The 23,712-nt window shown below is 53.9% G+C and overlaps 1 protein-coding gene across 5 annotated transcripts in view; it reads right to left on the reverse strand.

The window, feature by feature from the left end:
• The window catches only part of ABR (ABR activator of RhoGEF and GTPase), a 173,336-nt gene that overhangs the window by 48,538 nt on the left and 101,086 nt on the right, over positions 1 to 23,712 (reverse strand). For 4 of the 5 annotated variants that reach the window (XM_041000716.1, XM_041000717.1, XM_041000718.1 and 1 more), the window contains 5 exons: positions 18,623 to 18,721; positions 12,612 to 12,797; positions 6,817 to 6,924; positions 4,291 to 4,351; positions 136 to 188 (listed from right to left, as the gene is read on the reverse strand). In XM_041000716.1, the coding sequence (XP_040856650.1) occupies positions 136 to 188; positions 4,291 to 4,351; positions 6,817 to 6,924; positions 12,612 to 12,797; positions 18,623 to 18,721 (507 nt within the window). The other variant, XM_041000721.1, reaches the window with a different exon arrangement.

Genomic DNA, 23,712 nt, shown 5'->3' on the forward strand with positions numbered 1-23,712 from the left:
AGTTGGGGTCTAGTGACCCTCTACCCGAGTCCCCCAAATGGCTGCTTTTGGTGACACCAGCCCCCTCCCACCCAGGGCTCGGGCTCCCACTGAACTCTGAACCCCACCCTGACTGCTCAGGGTCTTAACACTCACGTGTAGGACCAGCGTGCTCCGTGTAACCCGGTCGATGGGCTTGTAGAGCAGAGCTGTTGGGGGAGGCAGGGGAAAGGAATCAGGACAGCCTGAGACCTCAGAGACCAACTCCATGCCCTAGGCCCCTCTGCTTGCACATATCAACATCCACTGGCCAGAAACCAACATGGGCTCCTTGGCAAGCCTCATCTTCATGCATACACCCAGGCTGGACCAAGCAAGAGGGACACCCCAGCCCTGACAACCAGGCTCCTTCCTCACGGAGGCTGTCCCCAGGGCTTGCGCTGGCTTGGAGCAGAGGCTCCCCAGCAGCCCCTAGCCTGATCCATACAGCTACAGCTGGCCACACCTCAGAAGTCCAGAACCCTGGGGAAAGTTGGGACCCCAACATGAGCAGGAAATGGGAAGTCTGTCCAGGGATGGCAGCTCTCTCACACCCTGTCATCTTCTCTCCTGCAGCCCGAGGCCTGGCACAGCCCGCTGGGAACCAACCTGCTCCGTCCTGACCCACACAGCCAGCCTCATCTCCATTGAAGAAGACTCCTGTCCACCCCTCCTCTGACCTCAGACAGGACGGGCCAGGAAGCAGGCCAGACCTCCACAGATGGACTCTGCTTTCAAGCAGGTGGCAAAGATTTCCTGAAGGAATCCAGGCGCGTATGGGAGTCCCATGGAGGTTAGGAAAAATGCAAGCTCAGCCAGGCCCTCATGCTCCACTCCCTCCTCGGACCAGATGCCAAGTGAAGATGGGCTGTAGGGACTCGGCAGGGGCAGGTGGAGGCGGCAGCTGGCAGGGCAACACTTCCAAGTATGCCTCCCACAGGCAGCTGTGAGCTACCCCTCCCAAACATGGTGGGCTTAGCCTCAGCCCTGCACCTGCATGCCCATCTGAGGGGTCAGGACCCGCGGTCCCCAACCACAGGAGCAATGAGAGACAGAAGGCCATTCCGGGAAGGAGGAACTTGTGAGAGTCCACAGGAGCAGGCTGTGACAGAGTCCAGAGCCAACATGCATGCCCCATCTGGCCCCCAGACCCTAGATTCAGATACTATGTGCACTGCTAAGCAGACCCTCAGGACCCATCTGCAGGATAAAACGGCACATTCCCAGGCAGTGGCGCCAGGACCAGCTGCAGTCTCTGCTTGGCTGCCCATTGGAGTCACCAAGGACTCTTAGGAGTTACAGATGCCTGCTCACCATCCCATCAGCTACAGGGCTGAACAGGGGTCAGTGTTCTTAAAATGTTCCCTCCCGGATTCTGACACACTATAAAGGCTGCAAACTGCTGCTTTATGCATGCACATACTTCCCACAACTTATCTGTCTTGTCAAGCATTTTCTAGAGGCCCTCCCCGTGGCCTTCAGGAGCCCAAATGGCCCCAAACCAGGCTTCTGGTGTCATGAGACAGTGAGGGCAGAGCTCAGTGTCCAGTTCATGGGGCATCTATGACTGTGGCTGTTTAGGACACCTGCTCACAGTTCGGGCCATCTTGGGGTGATGGGGGGGACTTTTGAGGGTCCCAGAGACTAAAAGGCAAACACAAGCTCTGCAGATAGCTGAGCCCGTGGAGAAGTGGATGTTGAACAGCCGACTCCTCCAGTTCTCTCTGGGGTCCCTGGGGAGAAGAGGTGCTAACTCAGCTTCCAGGGCTGCACTCACGGCAGGCTGGGTTTCACAAGGTTGTTGATATGCCCGGTGTCACCTCCTGAGCTGGGCTGTGGAGTGAATCCTGCAGCCTCAGCCCCGGCCAAGCGATGAGAGGGAGAGTTCAGGGAGAGGCCTTGGGGCTGCAGTTGGCTTTAGAAGGAGCTCTGGGGAGCAGCAGCCCAGGCAGTATGTTCCCCAAAGTTCCTGCAGCCAGGCCATTTCCCCCACCCCCACCCAGAACTGAATGAAAGGAGCTCACAGCATCACTATAACCCAATCTCCTGTTCCAAGGCTCCTGCAGGATCCCTCCCCTGCTGCCCCTGCCAGGCTACTCACCAATTCCTCCCTTCCCTCTCCTCCAGGAAGCCTTCCCTGACCAGGGCCTTTCTTGGTCTGCTGGGTACTCACTGTGCTCAATGGCACTGAGTTAACTGCTTTTACACACTTTATTTCCCATCTTCCAGGTGACAAATATGAGGCACATAAGGTAATTCCATCACAATCACCAAACTCTATAGTGGCAGCAGGTTGGAATAGAGACCACCCGTTTCCTTAGGAGAGAGGAACCCCCAAGTATCTCAGAAAGACTGGTCAGAGCAGGTGAGCTGCCTTCTCTCTCGCTGCTAGGGTGAGGACACCAGCAGCCAGCTCTGCTTCTTGGTCCCCGCTCTGAAGCTGGCTTCACCGACAGTACCTCAGGCACAGAGATGCCCTTGGTTCCCAGCCTGCTGCTTCACCAAGACTAGGAAGCTTCCTTCTGAGGAGGGATGGGGAAGCTGAGTGGGTGAGTTGGGGAGGGGGGCACATTTCCTTCCAAGGGAGATAGATACAGTAGAGGTTTGTCCAGCGCTCAGGCCACATCAGAAAGAGCAGTTCCCCTCTATCCTTGCACAGGCTAATTTCAAGTCCAGTACCCCTCCTGACCGCTCTCCTCCCGGCCAGAAGCTGAGACCAGGGGCAGGAAACATAGCATCCCAACACCTACACATGACAGCAGGGGAAGGTGAGACGATGGTGGTCTTGCACAGTGCTTTCACCCCCAGCACAGGAGACTCTGAGATAAAACCCAGGATACCTCAGCATCTCCTCCAGCAAACTGCCACCCCCCATCCCCACCCATTCAGCCTTCAACAAGGAGCTGCAGGTTACCACGGAGACAGGAAAGCGAAGTGACTGGGAAGGGTGCAGAGATAAAACGCCTGCTGGGAGAGATGAGGAAGGTCCTAAAACCAGCCACCTGGTGCTCCGACACACACAGGTTCAGAACAGCTGGGGTGGAGGGAACACCTGCCCCCATACCCTCCCACAGGCTGCCTGGTCACCCCTAAGACATTCCTTGGCTCCAGACGGCAGAAGCCCTAGCTTCTGGCCCCTCAGCTCAGCTGATGACATACACCTGTCCTGGGGCCCGTGGCTACAGAAGCCTCACAGAGTATGCTCAGGCCCCCTGCATCCCCAGGGGTGGGCGTGTGACCTTCACCAAGCAGCAACCTGCCACACCCCCCTCCCTCTAGCCTCCAGGTTCCACCCGTGGTGTTAGACAAGAGACCTCCGCTCCTGGGACACTGGGCTCACCCCGGCTGGGAGTCTCAGTGATCCCCTGTTCTGTGCTGGGGAGAGGCGGCATGTACACTCCAGCACACAATACCCAGCTGCTGAGCCTCCTCTCGGCTCTGGCTCCGAAACAAAGAAACTCCCAACTTCTCCCTGTAGCCTGGCGGGCCCTCGGCTCCTTTTGATTGGCCCCTGCCTACCCAGCCCTGGGCTCTAGGGCAACCGAACTTGTAGGTGTAGCCTGCCCCTGTCTAGCTGGGAAGTTGCTTAGAGCCTCCCTTGCTGACCCACCAAGTCCCCCCGACTTTCAGGGTGCAGGAACCTTCCTCATGAAGTCCATTCCTCTTTGGAGTGCCTCCTGCTCTCCAACCCCAAGCTGGCAGCCGTCCATGACGGTGGTGCAGGCACCCACCCTCTGCCTTCCCTCCTGCCCCCAAATCTTGATAGCTACACAGAAGCCCCCCACCCCGGGGGCCGCTGGGGCCCGGGTTACCATAGGTGCAGTTACAGCAGAAGCGGATGATGAGGAGGATTTCCATGGCCGGAGCACACAGCCATCGCTCCCGGCTGCCCAGCTCCCCTTGGCAGCCCGGCCACTCGACCACCTTGCGGCGGCGGCTGCTGCACAGCCTCCAGAATCAGGCAGCCGCTTCCGAGTGCTCCTCCAGCAAGGGGGAGGGGCGGGGAGGGGAGGGGAGACGCAGCGCGGGGCGAGGAGGAGGGAGGGAGGGGAGGAAAGGGGAGGAGGGGGAAGATCAGCCTGCTGGCATCCTAGAGAGGAGCACGTTTGTAGCTGGCCAGCTGCCTGGGGCCAAGAGGCTGGGGCTTGCACGCGCTCACACACTCACACACACACACACACAGTTGGGGGGCTGGCACCAGCTCACACAGGCTGCACTCCACAAAGCCAGACAAAGGAAGGTGGCTGTTGTCCCGCCCATTTCCTCAAGTACCTTCCATGGTGACGGATGTATGGCTGTCCTTGGAGTCCTTAGGACCCTTCACTTTGAGTTCCTGCCAAAGGGAGGAGAGGAATCACTGACTGGTCTGGCCCCCACCTCTCCTGACCCCCATGGTGAGCCTGACCAGGAGGAGGAGCACTGAGACGCAGGACACAGGAGGCTGTAGGTACCCGAGACAGCATCTCAACGATGGGGAACACCCCAGATGGACACTGACGTGCCTCATCAGCAACTCCCAGGGCCTTGTGGACAATAAGCAGGTGCAAGTGGAGGAACGTTCTCAGGGATCCATACCCCTCAGCCCAGGGTGGACAAACACCAAGTGCACCAGCTGATCCCCGGAGCAGGAGCAGCCGGGAGATAAAAGAGAGGTCTCACACACCTACACAACAGGAAGCAGGTAGGTGAAGGACTCACTGACCCCCTGACCCTCCCTCTCAGGGCCTATACTGTGCTGCAGGGAGGATTCAGAAAGGCAGGAGTAACCCAGCAGGGAGTATTCCACTCCAGGGATACCTTATCTGTGAGAGGCCTGAGCCCTCGCTACCTGGACAGCGAGGGCTGCAATTGGAGCTGTAATGCAATCTGCAATTGGCAGGCTGAGTGCACAGCTCTGGAGAGGAGTGTCCAGGAAAGCCAGGGGCAAGCTGAGGCCAAGGTCAGGAACCCAGGTGTGAGGCTGTCTACTCTCTCCCCAGAATCTCAAAGCCATTTCTTGACAGAGAAAATCCCCTGGGCTGCGTGCTGGCAGGTGGGTGGGGTGACTCTGCCTCTCCAGGCGGGTTCCTGGATTCCTGGATCCAGGCTTCAGGGAGTTTTTCCCCACACTCCCTCCAGTGCAGCCTAGAGGTATGAAATCATGCCTGCTGCAGAAGAACCTAATTGCAGTAATTAAGTAGCAGTGTTGGCAGGAAGCGACAGCGTCAGTAAGTGAGTCAGGATGAGAAGCCACCTGGCAGAGGGCCAAGGGTCTGACTTTGCCCTCTGGGCCAGGCAGGCTCTGAGAGGGACAGTGGAGGGATGGGTCTGAGGATTTCTGCCCAAGCCTGAAGAAGAGGCGACCACCAGCCCTGGCTGAGGGGGAGCCCTCTGGACCCTGGGTGCCAGGGTGTGACACGGCATACACGACTGACTCACTAAGCAGAATCTGGCAGCTGACAGGGGAAGCACCATCTCTCCTGACTCTATGTGGAGGGCCTTCCCCTTCCCTGGCCCCATCCTCTGGCACGGGGTGACTCCATCCTAGAGCCTCGGCTCTTTTCTGTGGACATCAGGAGTCAGAGGGCCATACTCTTGAGGCTCCCACCCCTGTCAGCAATGCCGTGGATACATTCATGTTGAGAGGTAAAATATAGGTCAATGTGGCTACAGGTCCAAAGCCATGCTTCCCAACATAGCTTACACTAGGAATCAATCCAACACTTTCAACTCCGTCTGTCCAACTTTCGTGCCAGTTCTTGGTTTGTTCCAAACTTGGGCACACGTGTAACCCCAGGAGTTTCAGGCAAACTGTCCTGCATTGTGCCAGCTTTCCCAGTGTTAGAGAGGAGATAACAGAGCCACAGGTCCCGAGAGGGGCCGTGAGGGTGAGGCTCTTCCAAAACTGCACAGGTACCAACCCCCCCAACCTCCACCCCAGAAGCACAGATTCTCAACCCCAAGCTAGAGCTGATGCTTCTCACAAGGCCACTGGATGAGGGGTGTCACTGGGGCCTTTTGCATAAAGGAGTAAGCTGAGCTGTGTTCTGGAAAGATCCTGGAGTAGCCCTGTCTCCTCCACCCCCTGCCACTTCATGGAAAGAAAAGTCAAAGGCAGGTGATGCTGCCATCTGAGCCTTGCAAAGTACAAGTGGGGCAGGTATATCTCCAGGCAGAGGGGCTAGGTTTTTTTTTCCCACATAAGTGGCTCTGATCCTGTCTCTGTTCGTGGGACTTTGGAGTCTTAGTGTTGATGAGGCTCTGAAAAGACCACCTTTTCCAGGCATCCTCCACTTTCAATGATCATGCAAATCACCTGGGAGTTTGTTCAATGACCTGTCTCTAGGTCATTAACATGAGTACAAAAATGCCTGGAATAAAAACGGGCTGCCCTCAAGGCCTCCGAAATCATCAGAGGCTCCAAGGGAGGGTGCCTGGAAACTGGCATGCTACCCAGCATCTGGGTGGTTTTTCTCAAGCAACTGTCAGATGAGCTGGACAAGTTCAAGCTCCTCATTCTACAGGACAAGGACCAAGGACCACAGGAGGGAGATGATCACAGCATGGGAGACTACACTTCCCCTATGCCTCCCTCTCACCTGAAAAAGAATGGAAAAAAAATCAAACAAGTCAATATTCTTATATCAAGAGGCAAAATGTCAGGGGCAAGAAAGCAAATGCCATGCTCAGTGTCACCATTAGGAGAGCAGCTTCCAGGAGTGCCAAGATGGACAGAAAGAAGCTGGAGGTTGAGGGAGGCTCGCAGCCATTCCCCAAACCCCACAAGCACTTGTGACCTTGAAGTGCCTGCGTGCCTACCTCTGAGATCTTCTGGAACTGGTTGTTGGACTGGCTGCACTTCTCAGCTGTCTCCAGGGCGACTTTATAGTTATCCACAAACGCTTTGTACACCCCAAGCTGGCTGGCCTGCAGGGAGAGACAGAGAATGGAGAGAGAGGAGCGTGAGCACAGGGCGAGGAGAGGATTAATGAATGGATGAAGGCTGAACTGGAGCTCCTGCGGCGCCCTCCTTATCGCTCAGGGCCTCCGACTCAGCTCCAAAGGGCTAGCTGGCATGGAGGGGAGAGGGGCAGGAATGAACCCATTACAGGATGCCTTTGAACTTGACAGTTGCCATGGAAACTGGCTCAGCCAATAAGGTTACCAGGGGGGTACTGGCAGTGGGAGTAAGGGGGTGGGGAGAACAGGCCAAGGCCTCTGTGGGTATGCAGGAAATGTAATGCATCACAACCCTGGGTTTTCTTTGGCAAGGGTTTGAAGCCCTTAACACTTCAGGCCTTTTTCACATCCTGCAGCCAGGGGAGCCAGAGCAAGCGGTGAGGGGGATGCACACATGCAGCCTGCTCAGCTCCCTGCTCCCCAGGCTGAGGGCAGAGCACAGCATTCAAAGGCGCAATCTCACCCAAAGTACCTCAGCCTCTCTTTCCCCACCGCACCTCTTCCAGCCTTCAGGGACTTCCACACCTAGCCAGGTCTCTCAGAATCTAGCACTCAGCTGTCTGGGACTTAAAACCACATGGAGTCTCGAGAACTCTGAGAGGCAGGGCAGATCCCATCCCCACCCCCATCTCCAGTCTGCAAAAGCAGAAGCCAAGGGCCAAGGTCCATTCACTCAGAATCCCACTCACGGCAAGCTCTCCTAGGCTGTGCACCTGCACTTCCTCCTAAGGGAGGCAAAGGGTAGGAATTCAAAAATCACAAGAAGAGACTCCTCCAAAGTGATTGGAAGGATCAACATTTAAAAGTCCAATAATAAAAACGTTGGCAAGAATGTGGGTAAAAGCCAATTTAAAAAACAACAACAACAACAACATGTATTTCATTTATTTGAAAGGCACCTACAGAGATGGAGATACAGAGAAAGATTTTCCACCCTCTGGTTCACTCCTCAAACGGATGCAATAAACAGGGCTAGGCCAAGTGCAAGCCAGGAGTCTGGTACTCCACCCAGGTCTCCCACATGAGTTAAGGGGCCCAAGGACATGGGCCATTTTTTGTTGTTTTCCCAGGCATATGACCACGAGGCAGGATCAGAAATGGAGCAGCTGGAGATTGAACCGGGTTTCATATGGGATATTAGCATTGCAGGCAGCCGCTTAATGCACTACCACCACAATGCTGGCCCAAAGCACACTGTTAATAGACTATATGTGGGAGTGTAAATTAGTGCAATTATTCAGAAAGCAATTTGTCAGTAACTACTAAAGTTGAAAAGAGTCTTCTGCTTTGTAAAGCCGCTTCTACATACAAACCATATAGCAGTATAGTCCAACAAGGCAGCATGAGCTACGTGTGGCTGATGTGCACATGAAATGCAGCCAGTCTAAACTGGGAGCTGTTGTAAACATGGAATCTGCACTGGATTCCAAAGGCTTAGATGAAAAAGAGGATATAAATGCTGATGACCTATTGGGATAATATTTGGATTTTAATAAATAAGATATATTCTTAAAATTAGTTTCACCCTTTTTTACTTTTTAAAAATGTGTGTAAGGAGAACATTTTACATTACATGTGGCTTTCCATGGATTTCTAGTGGATATTAATGTTCTGGAGGAGATACAAGTACCCGCCCCTGTCCCCATCTTGCTTCCTGCAGATAAAGGAGGGACTAGAAAAAGTTGCTCACAAAGGCTCCAGACCCACTGCATCCTTAAAGTGTTAAACTGTAGCAAAACCAACATGTTTCAAAGTGAATACTGACTGAATTGCAAGAAGTGAGATACACAGGCATCTGTTTCCATGCTTTACAAGGACACAAAATGCCACAAAAAGATACATAAAGAAAACAGATACAGGGCCCTGCACAGCTGAAACCTCCTCTCCTTGCATGGACCAGGATCCCATACAGGGTGCCAGTTCTCTCTCTCTCTCTGCAAATCTGTCTTTCAAAAATAAATAAATTCTATTTCTTAAAAAAAATTATTTGTTTTTATTTGAAAGATAGGTTTATAAAATGAAAGAGACACAGAGAGTTCTTCCATCCACTGGTTCACTCCCCCAACAGCTGCAACAGCTGGAGCTGAGCTGGTCTAAAGTTGGGAGTCAGGAGCTTCTTCTGGGTCTCCCACCTGGATGCAGGGGCTTAGGGACTTGGGCCACCCTCTGCTGCTTTCCAATTCCATAAGGAGGGTGCTGAATTGAAAATGGAGCAGCCAGGACTAGAATCAGCAACCATACGGGATTTCAGTACTTTTGAGCCACCACATTGGCTCCAAAAATACACAAATTTTTGGGGAAAAAGAAAAGACACCACTTGGGATACCTGCACCCTACGGCAGAGTGCCCGAGTTTGAGTTCTGACTCAATTTCCTGCAAACGGACATCCTAGCAGGCAGCACACGAGGGCTTAAGTACTTGGGCTCCTGCCACCCACATGGGGACTCACGAATGAGTCTGGGCTCCTAGCTTTGGGTTCAGCCTGGTCCAGCCCTTATTGCTGCAGGCATGTGGGTGAATGAACCAGTGGATGTGAGCTCTGTTTCTCTGCATTTCAACAAACAGAAATAAATTTCAAAATTCAAAAAAAGGAGGAAAAAAGAAGTGAAGGAAGACTCCACCTTAACAGTAAAGCTTAATTTTTTTTTAAATTAAAAATTCTTGGGCCCGGCACGGTGGCGCAAGTGGTTAAGGTCCTCGCCTTGCACGCCCGGGATCCCATATGGGCGCCAGTTCTAATCCCGGCAGCTCCACTTCCCATCCAGCTCCCCGCTTGTGGCCCGGGAAAGCAGTCGAGGACGGCCCAAAGCTTTGGGACCCTGCACCCGTGTGGGAGACCCGGAACAGGCTCCTGGCTTCAGATCGGCATAGCATCGGCCGTTGTGCTCACTTGGGGAGTGAATCATCGGACGGAAGATCTTCCTCTCTGTCTCTCCTCTCTGTATATCCGCCTTTCCAATAAAAATAAAATAAACCTTTAAAAAAAAATTCTTGCCATGCGTCTTCAGGCCTTAACAACTGCTAACCTGGGGAAGGCAGGAAACAGTAATTGGCAACTTAGATTTATCTTCTGGTTTAAATTTGCTTCCAACGGAGGAACAAGGGGCTACAGCTTCTGCTGGACTTCCTCAGCTTCTGCTTCCCACCAGGTGCTGGAGAACGCAGCCAGTATGCTTCTTACATAGTTCTTGCTCTCCCAGGGCCTAGGAGGAGGGGCACTGGCTGCAGCTGTAGATGTAGCAGCAACAGCAGCAGTAGCAGCAAGAGGTCCCAGAGTCCCTGGGCCAGCCAGGGCCCTTCCAGGAAGTGTCGGGGTAACTGGGGAGAAGCAGAAGAACCAAGGAGCCTGAGGAGGAGTCCAGAACAATGCAGGTCTCGACCTCAGAGGGGCTGGTCTTACAAAAAAAAACTGTGCAGAGGAGCAGCAACGCATGGTTGGGGGGAGAGGGGCTGGCCCCCAGTTACAAGAGGTGCCAGATAGCGCGATCAGTGATTTTCACCTTCCAGGAAAGGACACCTCTGGCCCCTTCCCCATGGGGAGGAGAAAGCTGGATGCCTAGCTGGGTCTGGGGCCTCAGCCATCCCAGGCGCTGCCACCAGCATCACCCTTTGTTAGAGGAGCTGAGACCTGCCCTCATAGGGTCATTAACTGCGAGGTGGGGGTTGCTTGGAGACAGCAGCTTGGCACTGGAGCAAATCTCATAAAGTAAACAGCAGAGATGCTGATTTCTCCTCCCAGTAATGAATAATCAAATGCCCAGAGACTTCCACTGAAAACAAACTGCTTCCCAGTGCCAGGTGCCCCCACACCCTCTGAGGTCTTGCCAAGCCTGTGGCCCCCAGAACTTCAGGCATCATCAGTTCACACTGCTTGGTGATGGTGGTGACGGTGGTGGAGGAGGAGTCACGATCAGACCTGTAGGACTGAGACCAGAGTGGAGAACCCAGGTGACAATAAGGTCCTTGTGATGAAGAGAGACAGCTTTTCCAGTATGTCCCAGGTCTCTGCTGAGCGTGGAAGACAGGGCCGTCCCCAATGCCTGCCAGCTCCAACACTTGGTGCTGGGCAATGACCACCTGTCCCTCACTGGGACAAGCGTCAGGGGTCTGCTAGGACCTTGACATGATGCCTCCTGGGATGCCACCTCCTGATAACCATGGAGCCAGTGGCAGCAGTAATGATGGCTAACACAGGGAGGCTTCAAGCATTCTCCAGGTATGAACTCACTCCTCACAGTGCCAGCAAAAAGGAAATGCTGGGAGTATTCTCATTTTTGCAGGAGAGGAAGCTGAGTCACACAGACACAATCTAGCTGGGGAAGGGTTGGCATTCTGACCCTGCCGTCACCTGGCTCTGGCAGCTATGCTTGCCCCTGCAACACTGCTGGGCGGTCTTTGCAAGAAACACACCCACTTAAAAAAAAAAAAAAAAACTGAGGCATAGAGGCTGGTGCGGTAGTATGGTCTACTAATCCTCCACCTGCAAGCACCAGCATCCCATATGGGTGCTTGTGTATGTCCTGGCTGCTCCACTTCCCATCCAGCTCTCTGCTAGCGGCCTGGGAAAGCAGTGAAGGATGACTCAAAGCCTTGTACCCACGTGGAAGACCTGGGAGGCTCCTGGCTTCAAATGGGTTCAGCTCTGGCCTTTGTGGCCCTATGGGGAGTGAACCAGCAGATGGAGGACAAGATCTCTCTTGTCCTTCTGTTATTCTGCCTTTCAAATAAAAAACAAAAACAAAACGAATCTGAGAGGCAGGGAGAGAATATGCACCCCCATCCATTGATTCATGCCCCAAATGCCTATAATAGTCCTAGGCTATCTAGGCCAGGTGCGGTAGCCGGGAGTTTAGAACTGAATCCAGGCCTCCTGTGTGGGAGGCAGGAACTCCATAACTTGAGCCATCACTGCTGCCTTCCAGGTTGTAATTAGAAGGAGCGTGGAATCAGAAGCTGGTGCTGGACATTGAATCCAGGCATTCTGATGAGAAACAAGTACCTTTACTTTTTTTTTTTTTTTTTGAAAGGCAGGGTGACAGAGGAAGAAGGAGAGACAGAGAGAGATCTTCCACCTGCAGGTTCATTCCCCAGACAGCTGAGGCTAGGCCAAAGCAAAACCATGAGCCCAGAGTTCCATCTGGGTCTCCCATCCTGTTTTCCCAGGCACACTAGCAGGGAGCTGGATTAGCTGCAGAGCAGCCAGGACTCAAACCAGTGCTTCAATATGAGATGCCGGCACTGCAAGCATAGCAAGACTCCTGCATCACTGTACAGTAGCAGTCGGCCCTGAGCTCTGGGTGAGCAATCCTTGGCCCCCAAGTGGGCTTAGCTTCTGTCTGTAGAAGGCCAAGGGACCAAGTGTCCCCCTTACTCTATTCCAAAACCTTCGCTCCATGCTGTTCCAGTGGTGCCTTTGGGGAGAGAGGAACAGGGCTCTCCTAGGAGCAGCCATGCAGGTGGCCACAATCCACCCTGGAACCACTTGCAGGCTTCACAAAGGAGGGTAGTCCAGAATCCCTGAAGAACAATGACCAGGCCTTGAAGAAGACCAGAGGGCTAAAGCTGCCCTGTGCCCTCTCCGGGGTTCTCTGCCAACATGAGCGGTGCTGCCTGGGCCCTGCAGGAAGTCACTCTATCCATGAGAGATGACTTACCAGTTTCTGGAAGAGATGGCCCATGGTGACCTGGCTGTCCCACTGCTGCACCTTGGGGCAGAGGTTGTCATAGAACTCTTTGTGGATTTCATAGATGTCCTGGATCTTGTAGAAGATGGTCTCGATCTGCTGGATGGTAAGCACGGGCTGCGAGGTGGTGGCCGTGGCTTTCAGTGGTTTCATGGGCTGGACAAGGGACAGAAAGCAGCACAGTTGTAAGCCGGAGTGTGGGTGATCCCAGGGCACACCTGTCACAGCTCAGCCCCTCCTGCCTGCCTATACAAGGCCAGTGAGGGCTGGGCACCCAAAGCATAACTTGTGTCACAGGGTTGCTTGTCACAGGTCCCAACAAGGCACACGCTCTTAAAAGGAGAGGGACCTGGTCCAGCGGCCCTGAAGGACCTGTGGCAGCTGCCAGAGCACACCCTTCACCTCTAGTCTGTGCTCACTCCCAGTGGCTCCCTGCATTGAGTCTGGAGCATCCTCATCATACGCTGAGGGAAGGAGCGCAGCCAACGCGACCCCTCAGCTGCTTCAACGAACAGAAAGTGGCTGAAGGACTTGATGAGTACACACTCTTGAAAAGGCCCAGGGGAGGTTCCTGTCACTCCCATTGGGGTGGGGGCAGCAGGTGGCACCTGATTCTTCTTCCTGCTTCCGGTACTACAGCAGAGCTTGCTAAGCAAGTATCAGAATTTTCCCCATGGAGCAGGCCTGAAGCCTCAGCTTCAGGGTTGACAGGAGAAGGAAACCCCTTGTCCCTTGTGGTCTTGTCTTCTCTAGGATGCTCCAACCAGGCCTGCAGGTGGTGAGGCTGAAGGCACAGGGTGTCATCAGGACCCTTTACTGGCATCACCTCAACACCCAGAGGAAGGACTGTGGGGGTGACGGGGCGGGGATACACCCTCTTCAGTGTTCTCCAAGTCAGACTATACAACCAGGAGCCCTACAAGGAACATGGCTAACCACTGTCTGGATGAGAGAAGGCTGATGCTTCCTGCCTCTGGGTAGTGTGTGAGGGTTACTCTACAGGTCCAAGAGCAGTGAGGGGCAGAATTTGGGTTCGGGAACACTAGAGCTGCACCCCAGTCTCATAGGATGAGGTAATGAGCATTTTAACAAGAGAAGCATTCTAGAAGAGAACGGGAGACTTTCATGCTGATCGCATACCCTGTGGGACACCAGAGTGAACACCAGCTGAACGAGCCAAAAATGGAGCCAGACTCTCAGTAGCCCTATGGCCTTCTGTGATGATGGTCAAGTCCACATCCGTCCACTTAAACCATGCTCTGGCCTCTGGCTCCCTCATCCTCTGAACTCTGAAAAGCCAGATATAAGGAGAGAAGGCAGGGAGTCGCAGAACCCCTGCTCCTGACCCTGTCAACACCAGCACCCTTGTATGCATCCAACCTGATACAGGACAGGTGTGCAGTGAGCCCTGACCTGGCACTCAGCAGGGAGTGCACTCCCATCTTGCACTGGCAGTTAGCAGCAGTCTCACTTGTAAAACTAGGATGACACCGCCTTTTCCAGAGAACTGACCAACAAGAGGCTTAAAAGCCACAGCTGACCCGTGGTGCCCCACATGAGCCCAGCATGTACAAGGCAGTCTACACGTTAGTTGCCACGAAGATGACAGCTCACCCTGCAAAGGACGTACAAGGTCATGGCCAGGTGTTTAGCGGTGCACAAAATGGAGATAGGTATAAAAGCAAACAATCACCATCCAACTACAGCAATAAAGGACATGGGCAGGGCAGTGTCCAATGTCCCCAGGAGGTGCTGTTTCCTGGACAAGGGAACATGGGAGCCAGGGTGGGGTGGGCCACGGTATTCCAGGAGGCAGACTTCCTCTGTGCCTGGTGCTAAGGTGGGGCCCGACCTACTGAGGGAGGGGAACTGGAAGAAGCCAGTATGCTTCCTGTGTGTGATGTACAAGCGGAGAGCAGGTCTGCAGCCAGGTCAGAGCTTTGGGTGATGTGTCACATGGGAGAGCGGGAGCGTGCCCTTGATCATAGTATGACATGGCTCCAGGCCTACCTACATGGAGGGTCCACTCTTCTCTTCCAGTTACTTATAGGGTCTGAAGTTCCTGTTCTTGAGAACCTGAAAATGTGGGTAAGATGAGCCCCAAACAAGAGAGGTATAAGCCAACTGGACCGTGAATACCAAGCAGGTGGCTCAAGGCTGACAGGTGGATGGGAATGGGGCTTCAGAGCTGGGGAAGACCTGAGCAGGCAGAGGGGTGGGGGCTGGGGAAGCCAGGCAGAGAACCAGTCACGGGGACAAAGGATGCTCTTCTCTTCCCAGCCCAAGGTGAGAGTACATGCTTTATTCTCTGTGAAGGATCCAAGGAGGAGGGTTCAATGGGCCTAAGGCCCAGAGCCACGCATCCCTGCCCCTGCTTTGGCACAGTCCCCATGGACATGGTGAAGAAGCTGGGGAAGCATACACCTGTACCTCCACCCGCCAGATACCAAGGCTCTGCCTCCTAAATGCCCAGCGGTGCTTGTAAGAGGGGAAGATAAAGATACTGATCAGCAGCCAGTCACAGGCACATGCCTGCACTTGGGGAATCACACAATTCTCACGACAAGGACCAGGTCCAGGACTTTTGTGCTAAACCCCCCCGAGTTTTATCTGGAGGAGAGAAGAGGGCCCAGGCTGGCTGAGCCTGCAGGGCTTTGTCCCAACACAGCCGCCTACTGGCAGCAACTTCCTCTCTTCCAGACCTCCCTCCCGCCCCCTCAACCCTTGCTGTCTATTTCCCAGTCTTTCAGCTTCTCCAGGAGACAGGCCTGGGCTGGTTCTAACTTGCCACTGGGACTTCACCTGGCTGTTTGTTTACTCTGTCCCCCAGCAACTAGCCTCTGGAAATGGGAACGAGAAATTTGCCTGGCTAATACACTATGGTGTCTACGCCTTCCGCCTTCCACCTTCTGGGGCCCAGGGAGGAGGGCCAAGGTTTTACAGATAAGGAGTCTGAGAGGCAGTGGGACTATGAACTTTTCAGCAGCTCGCAGGGACCAGAGCCAGCGGTGATCCAGGGGAGGGGAGTGCTGTGGACAACAGCCCCACATCCCATGGCTCCCAACATGGGCTAAAGGCAGACCCCAAGGCTGTTTCCCAGAATTTGCGAGAGACAGAATGAGGATGCATATTGCTGTTTTCTTTCCTTCATCTCCCACTTCCGCCCTGGCATCCACACTTCAGAACTACAGAGAGAGCACCCCTGCCCTCACTGCCCGGCAATGTTCCAGAAGATTCCCCAACCTCATGCTGCCAGCAGTTCCTCCTCCCACCCCTACCCCGGCCAGGGGTGGTGATGGTGGTGGCGGGAATGAGGCTCCTGTGCCACGTTTTCACATGAGCCTGTGTGTACACACGCAGTTGTGGGCACACCCCCAGCTTTTGTGTACCAGGAAGTGTTAAACTGCAAACAGAAAACAGCACTGGGAGCAGAGCTGTGGGGTCTGGGTGGGAGGAGGGCATGGTTTCTTCCTTTGGAAATTGGCCCCTTTATCCTACCGCCCAGAACAGCAGAGGGCTCAGCTCCCTTACAGTGCAAGGGCTAAGGCAAGGGCAGGGGAGGACACCGCGAGGACATGGGGAGGGCAGGGACAATTTATTTCCCAAGTTTGTTTCTGAGGCTTGGAGGGAGTGTGGTGAGGAAGGTTTTGCCCCAGAGCTGGCCTCCACCTGCTGCCTCCTCCCCTCCCTAGAGCCCCTGCTCAAGAAAGAATCACATGGGAACCTGGATGAATCAGAGATGAGGAGACCAAGGGTCCTGGCCCAAGACCCTCAGGAACGGGGGCCCTTACCCCAGACTGTGCCTTTTGGGTAAGAGTTGTAAGACAAAACTGAACAGGGAGGGGTCATGTTGGCCCCTAAATCTGTTATTTGCATCCAGGTGGGGAGACCCTGTGGGGACAGGCACCTCCCTGCTACAGGGACAGGCTGGGAGGATGGAACCAGATAGGCCCTGACCTGCCTTGCCTGCAGCGCCAGCCAATGCACAGGCTCTGCTCTTGGTGCTTTCCACACAGACACACACAGAGCTCACAGCAGGCCAGTGAGAGGCGCAGCCTGTGTCCCAACTCGATATGGGTTCGGTCACCTGCTGAAGGCCCTCAGTGTGAAGGACAAGCACAGACTCAGAGCAGAGCCCTTCAAGTGAGCGTCCTATCAGTAAAGGAGACAGTGAGGATGGTGGAGAAGGTGCATCTCGCAGTGTCGCTGTTGCTACCTGCCCCCCAGCCCTCAGAGGGTATTTTGGCACTTTTGGGTCCTAGCATTGGACCAGGTCCTAGGAGGGACCACCCGGTCCTGCTGGCCCCATGATGAGAGGGGAAGGTGTGGTATGTCTGTGGCATCCCCCTTACCCATGGTTTCTTTCTTTGCGATTTCAACAACCAGGGCTCACCCAGGCTCTGAAAACACTTGACTTCTTCAAGAGAGGCCACATGCATGTCACTTTCCCCCTTTGGTGTATTGTTGTTATTGCCTCATTGCTACTGTTGGCTAATGTAAAAACTGAAGCTGATCGCACGTAAGTATAGGAAAACACAACCGACTCTCAGGTGTGGCAACCACCTGCACTTCCAGGCATCCCCTGGGGCCTCGGGATGCACCCCGCCTCTGGGGTAGCACATTCATGTGGAGGAGGTGGGAGGATGCTCCTGGACACGATGAGGTGGGGCCCACTGCAGCCTCATCTTCGGGAGAGAAAATGAGGCTCAGGAAGTGTATAAAGGACACACAGCACACACATGTCCAGAATGACACACACACTTCTCATCCACTGGGCCACAAAACAGTTTGGAGCCTCACTCTGAGTGATACCGGCAGATATTCCCTCTGCCTTCCTCCCAAAACGCTGGCTTGACCTACTGTTGTGATTTCACAACCAAAGGGCTGGAGCGCACACCTGAAAGACAATGTGTGGCACATGCCAACTGCTCATGGGGGGTGGAGTCCCACCCTGGTTCTGGCCACACACCAGACTTCCCACCTCTATCTACCCACTGGCCCCTTGCCCAGCAAACACCACTGTGTGTTTCAATATGCTCCCAGTGAGATCTGAGACAGCCCAGAGCTGCACGGCATCCCCGCACCTCACTAACCACTGCTTGTGTCAGCAACACTTACATTCCCTGGAACACTGGGTGACAACATCCCACATCACGCCGGCACAGGAATGCATCTCTCACGACGCCTGCATGAATTGAGTTCTTACTGATCTGTTTCAGCCTTTCTTACTCCTCCTTTGTCTGATGACGTCTTGTTATCTCAAAGTGCTCCACACCCCCACTGCACAGAACTTTGTGAACCACAATAATGCTGCATAATAGGCAGACACAGCTAATCAGCCTTTCTCCAAGGCACAAACATCTACGTCTGTGCAGTATGCTCATCGCTGGAAATCACTGCCATGGCCCCCGCCTCTGTGGTTCTCACAAGCAAACCTCCATCCTGGGACGGAAACTGAAGTATCCCCAGCAATGGCTGGCACAGGTCAAACACCCCGCAGAACCACAGCAGTTCTCAGCAGAACTACAGCCCCCTCATAGGGGCTTGGGATGGTACTGATGGCTCTGTTTCCCAGGAAGACAGAAGGCCCTGGACCAGGGAGGATGCAGAGGTCTCAACTTGACTGATCTGCACAGATAACTGGAGCACAGTATGGAGAAGACAGCCAGCCCCTCCCGACACAGGACAGAGCTCTGCATTGATTAGCGATGACTGTGCCAATGGTTACAGATGATGGGACTGTCTGCTCCTCCCAGCTTGGCTGTGTGTCTTCTCCTGCCATTCCAAGAGCAGGGCACTAAAGGGTCAGGGCTGGGAGGCACCAGTTTTTCCTGGTAGTGCCCCTGGCTGCCCAATGTCTTGCAGTAAGAAGAGTCATTGCACAGATGTCCCCAGGGAAGGGAAGGGCAGTTCCTCCTCAAGCAGATAGATGTGTGGTGCCACTGGACAGGGGCACTAGCAGGCACGGTGCAGGTACTCACCAGCAGCAGGGCTTCCAGCTGGTTGATGTAGATCTCCTCGCTGGCCAAGAACCCCGAGAGCACCAGCTTCCGCATCTCCAGGCCTTTCCCCGCCTCCACCTGTATTGGAGCAAAGCCAAGGCCGGCAGCTGATGAGAAGGGGGACCCATGTCCATGGGGGTCCTTTCTTCTTTTAAATGGACACTTTCACAGGGAATTAAAACCAGATACTACTACAGAAGATTTGGAAAACACAAAAACCGAACAGCGAAGTCACTCATTCTCCCACTGCTCATATCTTGCTCTTTTTTCTATCCTGCATACCACATTTTCTTATTTGATTGTCACCTATCTGTCTCTTCATCCATTTATCCCGTGGCCTACCCACCCACCTTCCTGCCCATCTCTCTGTTTGTCAACTTCACAATGGTGAACACTAAAGATCCATCCCAGTGCCTGGCAGGCAGTGTAACGGGGCAGAGGGATATACAGACAGCCAAGAAGGACCACCAGTTACAACTGGGGCAGGGACCGCAGGAGACAGAAAGGGCTCCCAGAGGAGTGCTCAGAGAATGGGAGGAAGCAGGAACCCTGCCTGTGACCTCCCAGGACACCTGTCGACATCTCCCTGTCCCCAGGAGCTCTACCCCACCACAGCGGGGGCCATGTGCAGCCCTTATTCTGTCCCTGCACCCCTCCTTCCTTGAAAACTGTGCCTCCCAAGAGTGTGAGCAGCCCCTGTGTTCTCCTCAGTATCTTCAGCCAGCATGCAGCCACCTGACACGGCAGGACGAGCCAGGCTTCCTGACCCCTAGAACCCCCGAGAGCCATCCCCAGTCCCTCTTCCTTCCCTCTCCATCCCACATCAGGCCCCAGCCCTCCAAGCTGCCACAGGACCCTCTCACACCCCTCCTCTTGTCTGTGGGCCCACAGCACCCACTCTGCTGCCCAGGTTGTTCCAGCCGACTGCTCACCTGGCCTGCTCCTCACGGCCAGGGCAGTCCTTGGAGAACAACTCTCCACTTGACGCCTGTCTATGACCTAACGCTAGTACTGCAGAAACGGACTACTGGCAGGATGCAAGGAGGCTATCTGGTCATTTATCTGCTCATTCAAAAAGTAGCCACCCATGCTCGTAAAGCCTGGGGATGCAAGGGGAAACAGACAAATCCCTGCTCTCACATGACTTACTCTCCAGCAGGAAACACATTAGACCAGAATGACATGGAATCCTGCACTTCCTTCCACAGTGTCCCTGGTCCCAGTGCCTCCTCTCCCCTTCCCATCTTCCCACAGTGGCCTCTGAACTCAGGTCTCACCACTCCTGCTCCAACATGGCCTCTTCCACTACATCCCTCCGCTCCTTAAAGATGCAGCAGGAGCGACTGGTGCCACAATGCAGCAAGTTGAGCAGCTGCTTGTGGCATCTGCATTTTGGATCTGAGCACCAATTCACGTCTCAGCTGCTCTGCTTCTGACCCAACTTCTTGCTAACTTACCCAAGAAGCAACAGACAGAGTTCCTGGTTCCTGGCTTCAGCCTGGCCTAGTGCCAGCTACTGAGGCTGCCTGGGTAGTGAACCAGCAAATGGAAGACTATTATCTTTCAAACAAATAAATCCTTAAAAAGACAAAACAGCACAAGTCTCACTGCCTTCTTCTGGACTCCCAAGCTCCCAGCAGCACCTGATGTGTGTCTTGTCTTGTCTTGTCATGAGACCTCTGCAACACATGCAGCTCACTCCTGTTCCCCAGGGCCCAGCGCCTCACAGGGATACCTGACACAGGCCCTGGACGCTTACTGAGCCTTCCACATCTTTTCCATGTTCTCATTCAGTCCTCAAGTATGCCATGTAAGGCTGCTACTGAGCCTTAAGCACTGCACAGAGATGGCTACTGCTCTCTGAGCACTTTGAGATGGGTCCAGATCCTTAAGCACCCCACTGAGGAGGGTACTGAATCCCAAGCAACCCACTGAGGCAAGTACTGTGACTTGGGCACTCCAATGAGGTGGTTACTCTATTTCTCCAGCACACAAATGGAAGCAAGACTTAACCTGGGAGCCAGCAGAGTGGGACCCCCAACCCAGGTCCTCACACAGCACTGTTCTGCTGATTCCCTCACTTCCATATTCCTTCTACCAGCATCGGACGTGTATCTGGGATCTCAAACATCTTCTTCTCATCAAATGCACACCCTTATCCTAGGCTGAGGGAGTCTAGCAAGCCTCAGAACAACTGCTCACACAGGCCTAGTCACATGGGCAGACTTCCCACCCATTCCCCAGGTGGGGAGCTTAGTCCTGGGCCTCTTCCCAGCAACCCAGTTGTCAAATTTGTGCTATAGCTGCTGTCCCTAGTCTTTGAAATGCTACCTGACCCTGGGGCAGACAGAACAGGAATCCCAAGGGCCAGTATGATGGCTCAATTGGCTAATCCTCCACCTACAAGTGCTACAGGACCTCACAAAGGCACCAGTTCTGATCCCAGCTGCTTCACTTCTCATCCAGCTCCCTATCTGTGGCCTGGGAGAGCAGCAGAGTTCTTGGGACTTTGGAACCATGTGGGAGATTTCTGGTTGCCGGCTTCAGATTGGCTCAGCTACAGTCACTGTGGCCAAATGGGAATAAATCAGAGGATGGGAGATCTCTGGATGGATGTGTGAAATCTTTCTTTAAATAAAAAATAAATAAAATAAAAACAGTAACCTTCCCTACTTCCCACTTTTGCCCACCACCAGAGAGCGCTAAATTCCAGCAGTTAAATCTTTGAGACTTGTGAATGTGACAACAGAGCCTGTGGACACAGGGACATCTGAGCTGAGAGGAGCATTGTGGGCCCCCCAGGTGGGCCCCACGCAGCCACACGGATTTTCATAAACAGGAGGCGAGAAAGGCATGAGGGTAGATAGGAGCCCACAGGAAGATGCTGCATGGCTAACTTCAAAGGCAAAGGATGGGGCCAAGAGCCCAGACATGCAGTGGACTCTGAGGAGCTGGGCTAGACAAGGTCACACATTCATTCCCCTGGATTTGCCCAGAGCCAATGAGCCCTGCCAGGCTGGGCAAGACTTCCACATGAGAAAACAAACAGGTGTGGTGTGAGTTCTTAAGTTCGTGGTGAACCGCATCTGTGATGTGAGGTCCCAGCCTCAAAAGAAGGACAAGAGCTGTGTGCTGACGGCATCACGGGTACCAGGACCTAGGCGAAACCCTTTTCAGTGGAATCGCAGTCTGGGAGGTGCTGTCCCAAACTCCCTGCTACCTCCCCAGGAGGTGCAGAGTAGAGGCGGCCAGCTGCTGGAGCCTGCATCAGCTTGGCCTCCAGCTCATAGGCTCAAGGTCCCAATGGTCTCCATGCTGCTGCATATGCCTGGCAGAGAGCGTACTCTCCACGCTGTAGGCTTGTGCTCCCCTCCTGCTCCTGACCAACCAAGGCTCTGCTCCAGGGCTTGGCAAATGCACTCCATGGGAAGCCATCTGGGTCACACCATGAGCTGAACTACAGAGCTGGTTAGACCACAACCAGGGTTAACATGAGCTCATCTGCAGCCCAGACCTTCACCCAGTTTGGCCAAGCTGACCCCTGAGCTCCCAAGATAGCCCAAACCAGCAAGACCATGCCTGCCACAGGCTGACCTTATAATCCAAGATGGGCTTTAAGAAGACAGCTCAGTCACCCCCAGTGAGCACCCCACTTCTTGGGCTACCATCCCAAGTTTCTACTGGGGCTGCCACCGGGCTGTAAGAGAGCTTCATGATGTAATTAAATTCCATATGTGTTTCCACCACGCCTGCTCCTCAGCTCCCACTCTGGCCTTCGCACCATCATTTGCTTTGCTTTCCCTCAGAGCTGATGTGTTCCTGGCTAAGAACTGTCTAGAAACTGATTCTTCTGTCCTTGTCTCCTCAAACACCAGGCTCAACACTCATTCATTCCTCCCTCCCTCATATTAAGTAGACACAACAGGTCTCAAATGGACAGGTGAGGAGGGGGGGGTCTCTGTCCCAAGCAGCTCTCCAGAGGAGTCCACAGGCCCAGAACCCCAACACCAGGTCATGCTGCCCGCCAGCCACTGGCACAGAGGAGCTGCCTTCTCAGTGGCACCTCCCCAAGTAGGGCTTAGGAAATGCAGTTCTAGTGAGCCCGTTCCTACAGTCCCCAGGCATTGATAGTCTGCCAGGCCATAGGTGTACCAGCTAGAGGCCCTCACCTCAAAGATGTCAAAGTCAGTACCTGCAGACGAGGCTTGGCTGGCTCATGCCCAGTCTTGCAGAGGCAAAACAAAGCCTCCAAAAGCGTGGTTCAACTCTAAGCCGAGACATAATCTTTCCTATCCAACACAACCATGAAGGATGATTCCCTGGCTGTGCTTCAAAGTCACAGGCCTCCTCATGGGGGCTGAGTCCCCACGGACATAAATCAAGAGGCCAGGCTGCTTTGCAAGCAGTACCCATTGGGACCCACTCAGAGCAGAGGCCACTGGGCCCAGCAGCAGCCTCAGTTCAGCAGCTCCTCCCCAGGCTGATAGAATGTGCACAGCAAAGCCCTCCCTCTCCTCTCAGACAAGTCTTTTTTGGTTTCTTCAACAGCACGATTTATAACAGAAAGAACCAGGAGGAACCTTGGGGTGCAAAGGCCACATTGCAGCTGCCCCTCGCCCAGTGGGTGAACCCTAAACTCTTTGTTCTGCCTAGCAGGTCAGGTCCATTTCCAAACTTAGGTTATTCATCTCCTGCCCTTCCAGTGTCGCCGTGATTTGCACACCATCTGCCCTGGCTCTTCTTTACAGCACTGGCTCTTTAGAAGCAGTCTTGGCCTAGGCACACTTTACAGGCAAGTTTACAGGCAAGCTGCATGGGCCCTGTTTTTTTTCTCATGTGCATTAAATTATAGACTCAACTATAAACGCACAAGCTTACATCCAGGGGCCACCAAAAATCACCTCTCAAATCACCACGTTTGTGGCCAATATTTTGAGAAACATGCAAAAGAGGACTCAGCCATGTGGAGGCACAAGAGGCATGGGCAGGTGAAAAACACTTCAGACAAGCCATTAAAAACTGGCACGGGCTAGTGTTACAGTATAGCAGGTGGAGCTGCCACTCAGACA

This window comes from Ochotona curzoniae, unplaced genomic scaffold (genome assembly GCF_017591425.1).
Source record: "Ochotona curzoniae isolate NIBS_2020 unplaced genomic scaffold, NIBS_Ocur_1.0 scaffold_2453, whole genome shotgun sequence".
Classification (NCBI taxonomy): Eukaryota; Metazoa; Chordata; class Mammalia; order Lagomorpha; family Ochotonidae; genus Ochotona; species Ochotona curzoniae.